Source organism: Trachypithecus francoisi, unplaced genomic scaffold, assembly GCF_009764315.1.
Source record: "Trachypithecus francoisi isolate TF-2019V2 unplaced genomic scaffold, Tfra_2.0 Lachesis_group1, whole genome shotgun sequence".
Lineage (NCBI taxonomy): Eukaryota > Metazoa > Chordata > Mammalia > Primates > Cercopithecidae > Trachypithecus > Trachypithecus francoisi.
The window spans coordinates 124590386-124594076 of NW_022681454.1; the positions used below are offsets into that span (position 1 = coordinate 124590386).

The window sequence follows — 3691 nt, forward strand, 5'->3', positions numbered from 1 at the left end:
TGTGTGTGTGTGTGTGTGTTCTATCAACAAAATATATTTTATCTGTAAACCATAATAAAACTGTTGCAAGTATAGCACTGTTTTGAGGTCTGTGAGTCAATCTAGGAAATTACATACATACCATGGAATGAATACTACTCAGTCATAAAAAGTAACAAAATAGTGGTATTTGCAGCAACCTGGATGGAATTGGAGACCATTATTCTAAGTGAAGTGACTCAGGAAAGGAAAACTAAACATCTATGTTCTCACTCTTAAGTGGGAGCTAAGCTATGAGGATTCAAAGGCATAAAAATGATACGATGGACTTATGGACTTTGGGGACTCGGGAAAGGGTGGGGAGTGGTGAGGGATAAAAGAATACACATTGGGTACAGTGTACACTGCTTAGGTGATGGGTGCACCAAAATCTCAGACATCACCACTAAAGAGCCTATCCATTTAAGTAACCACTACCGACGCTGGTTCTTTGACCATTCGTTGGAGCTCCGGTTTTCAGCCTCTTTCCAGGCTACCTTGTAGCAATTTGAAGGTCAGTCATCAGTTTCTGCTTGGTTTCAAAGATCCAGGAGAAGCTTAGTGTTGTTCATAGACGCAGATGGACCCATCACAGCAGTTTAATCCAACCTCCATCCCAGAGTCTTCACAAATGCTGACCCAAGAAAATTCTCGGGACGATTCAGGGGCCTCTGAAATCTGTTCCGAGATGTTGATAAAGAACCTTAGTAACTTGACTATCAACGCCACTAATGAATCCCCTTCCCCTCTATCAGAAGAGTCACTCCATCGAGTGATAGATGGAATTGCTGCAAGAGCACCAGTCCTCAGGGAAATCAGAGATGACTTGATTTACAGGAGGAGAGGAGTAAGAACATTGCTGTCTGTGCAGAGAGAAAGGATGGCAAGATTCAGATACATGTTACTGGGCAGAGTTCGTACGCATGAAAGAATACTAACAAACACTGGGCTTAAGGGAGTTAGGAAGGAATCAAGACCATTCAAATGTCCCCGCAGTTTCTGCGTGTCTAATGGATGGGATCCTTCTGAGAATGCTAGAATAGGGAATTATGACACCAAGCCACTTCAGCCATAAAACTTATTCTTGTACCTTTTTCTTCTTGCTGGTAATCTTATATAGCAGGTTGTGAAAGCTATTCTATGCTAGTATAGACTATACACCAATAATATTAACGAGTTCTAGGATGTATTTTTCTTCTTGTATCTTTTTCTTCCTACTATGATACTAGTCATTTGTAAGGGATCTGTGTCATTTGAATGTATTTGAATAACTTTAGCTTTACTGTTTGATTTGACCCAAAGACGACATAAGTATTCCCATGTGTCTGAGAAGCCCAAAGTCAGTGAGATGACACCCAACATCAAGAAATTGAAGCAAAGTTACTTGTGGATAAAGAAAGCATTAGGTAGTTTGGCTATAGCATAATAACTAGATTTTCTGGCTTTCAAAAATTTGGATTGCAATCACAGCAAACGTTGTTATTTTTACAGTTTTCAGTACAAAAAGGTGTTTATATAGAAACAATAAAGTTGACATTTGAGTACCTTTAAAAAAAAAAAAAAAGTAACCACTACCTGTTCCCCATAAACCTATCGAAGTTTTTTTTAAAAAATAATATTTGAATTATTCTATTCCTCATTTATTTGTGAAAACATTTTTATTTGTTTTCATATGTCCATAAATGCTTACAAAAATTGATCATGTATGTGGTCAAGAGAGGAAAATTTTGGGCTACATCCTCTAATCAAAAGCCAATAAATCGCAAAAGCTTGAAAAATAGGAATAAAAGGAATAGATATATGAGAAAAAAATAAATGGGAAATTACTAACTGGAAATTAATGAAAAGGATACTTCAACTTAAGCCAATGGAGTACATGAAAATAGTACTGAGGAAAATTTATAGTCTTAAATAATTTTGCTTTTAGAGTAAAAAGATGAAAAAAGGAATATGTACTCTTCAGAAATTCAATTCCTGCCAGCAGGTGTTTAAATATAAAACATGAAATAAAAACATTAGGAAAAGAACAGAAATCAGAAATATGCAATCAATAAAGATAAAACAAATTAGTGACAGTAGCAATAAATATAAAACAAAAACACTATGATAAATATACTTCGTTTTAGCAGACAAGATTAAGAATGAGAAAAGAATCACAGAAGAGCGATTCAAAAAGATGAATTGTTTTCATATATAACAGTAAATTTTAAAACCTAAAGAAAAGTACTTCCTGAGATTTTTATAAATACATGCATTGCATTATATCACAAAGTATAAAGTATTCTGATAATTTCATTTCATAATAATTTCCTGCAATCCTATGTATTTTGTGCATTTAAAAACATTGCTCTGAGAAAGGTCCATAGGCTTCATCAGACTGTCAAATCACTATCCTGTGCAAAATCAAGAACCCCTGTCCTACAGGAAGATACACGCAGGTCAAATAAGGATCCATGGAGTTAAAAGACCCAAGTAATAGCCCAAGGCAGCTTCCTCCTCTTTATTCCATGTCCTACCCTCTTTGTTAATCCTTCCTACTCTCTCTGTTCCAGGTCTCTGAGGTATTCCTCCTTGTAAGATTTGTACCCACCCATTCTTGTTCAGCCTCTCAATATCTGCTCCAACTTCCATATATTTAGATTAGTTGATTCAGTCATCAAATATTTTTCTGGGGACTTATTATATACTAAGTACTATTCTAGATAGTGAAGATAGAGCAGCGAAAGAACAAACAATAAAACTTGTCTTCACAGAGGACGTTCTAGTAGGGGAACAGAACTTGAGCAGAATAAAGAAGCATGATGTTCATTCAGTGTGTAAGGGAAAATAAAGCAGAGAAGCCAGGCTGCCTGAGATTCTTCTTCTGAAAATAAAGCAGGGAAGGCAAACAGGGTTTTCCAGGAAAAGGGAGGGACTTGCAGTTTTTGATTTGTTTTGTGCTGTTTTTGAGACACAGTCTCGCTCTGTGCCCAGACTAGAGTGCAGTGGTGTGATCTCGGCTCACTGCAAGCTCTACCTCCTGGGTTCATGCCATTCTCCTGCCTCAGACTCCAGAGTACCTGGGACTACAGGCACCCGCCACCACACCAGGCTAATTTTTTGTATTTTTAGTAGAGACGGGGTTTCACCGTGTTAGCCAGGATGGTCTCAATCTCCTGACCTCGTGATCCGCCCGCCTCGGCCTCCCAAAGTGCTGGGATTACAGGCGTGAGCCACCGCGCCCGGCCAAGGGACTTGCAGTTTTTAAGAATGGGCAGGGAAGGCTGTGCTAAAAAGTTTACATTAGATACAGACTTGAAGGAGGTGAGGGTGAGTCACTTGGCCCTCCAGGCTGAGAGAGCAACAAGTGCCAAAGCTGGAGTATGCTTGGTGTATCGGGAGAAGTCAGGCCAGTGGGGCTGGAGTGAAATGGATGTGGGGAAAACAGCAGGGGTGAGGTCAAGGAGATACAGGATGGGAAAGAAGGCCATGTAGAGCATGGTAAGCTACTGAAAGGACTTCAGCTTTTACTGAGTGAGATGGGGATCATTGCAGAGATTGAGCAGAGGGCCAATAAAAAATGTTTTAACAGAATTTCACGGGCTTCCATGTGGTGAACAGACAAAGTGGGGTAGGAGCAGAAGCACCAAGAATGAATAATGGATGCCAGCACTTGACATGTGGTGCTTTGGAG

General features: G+C 39.1%; 1 protein-coding gene across 1 annotated transcript; it reads left to right on the forward strand.

The window, feature by feature from the left end:
• Positions 1-365: 365 nt before the first annotated feature.
• LOC117085895 (developmental pluripotency-associated protein 3-like) lies at positions 366-1567 on the forward strand. The gene has a single exon (XM_033215213.1). It carries the CDS (start codon positions 599-601, stop codon positions 1091-1093), a length of 495 nt encoding a protein of 164 aa, XP_033071104.1. The 5' UTR covers positions 366-598; the 3' UTR covers positions 1094-1567.
• The last annotated feature ends 2124 nt before the right edge of the window (positions 1568-3691 follow it).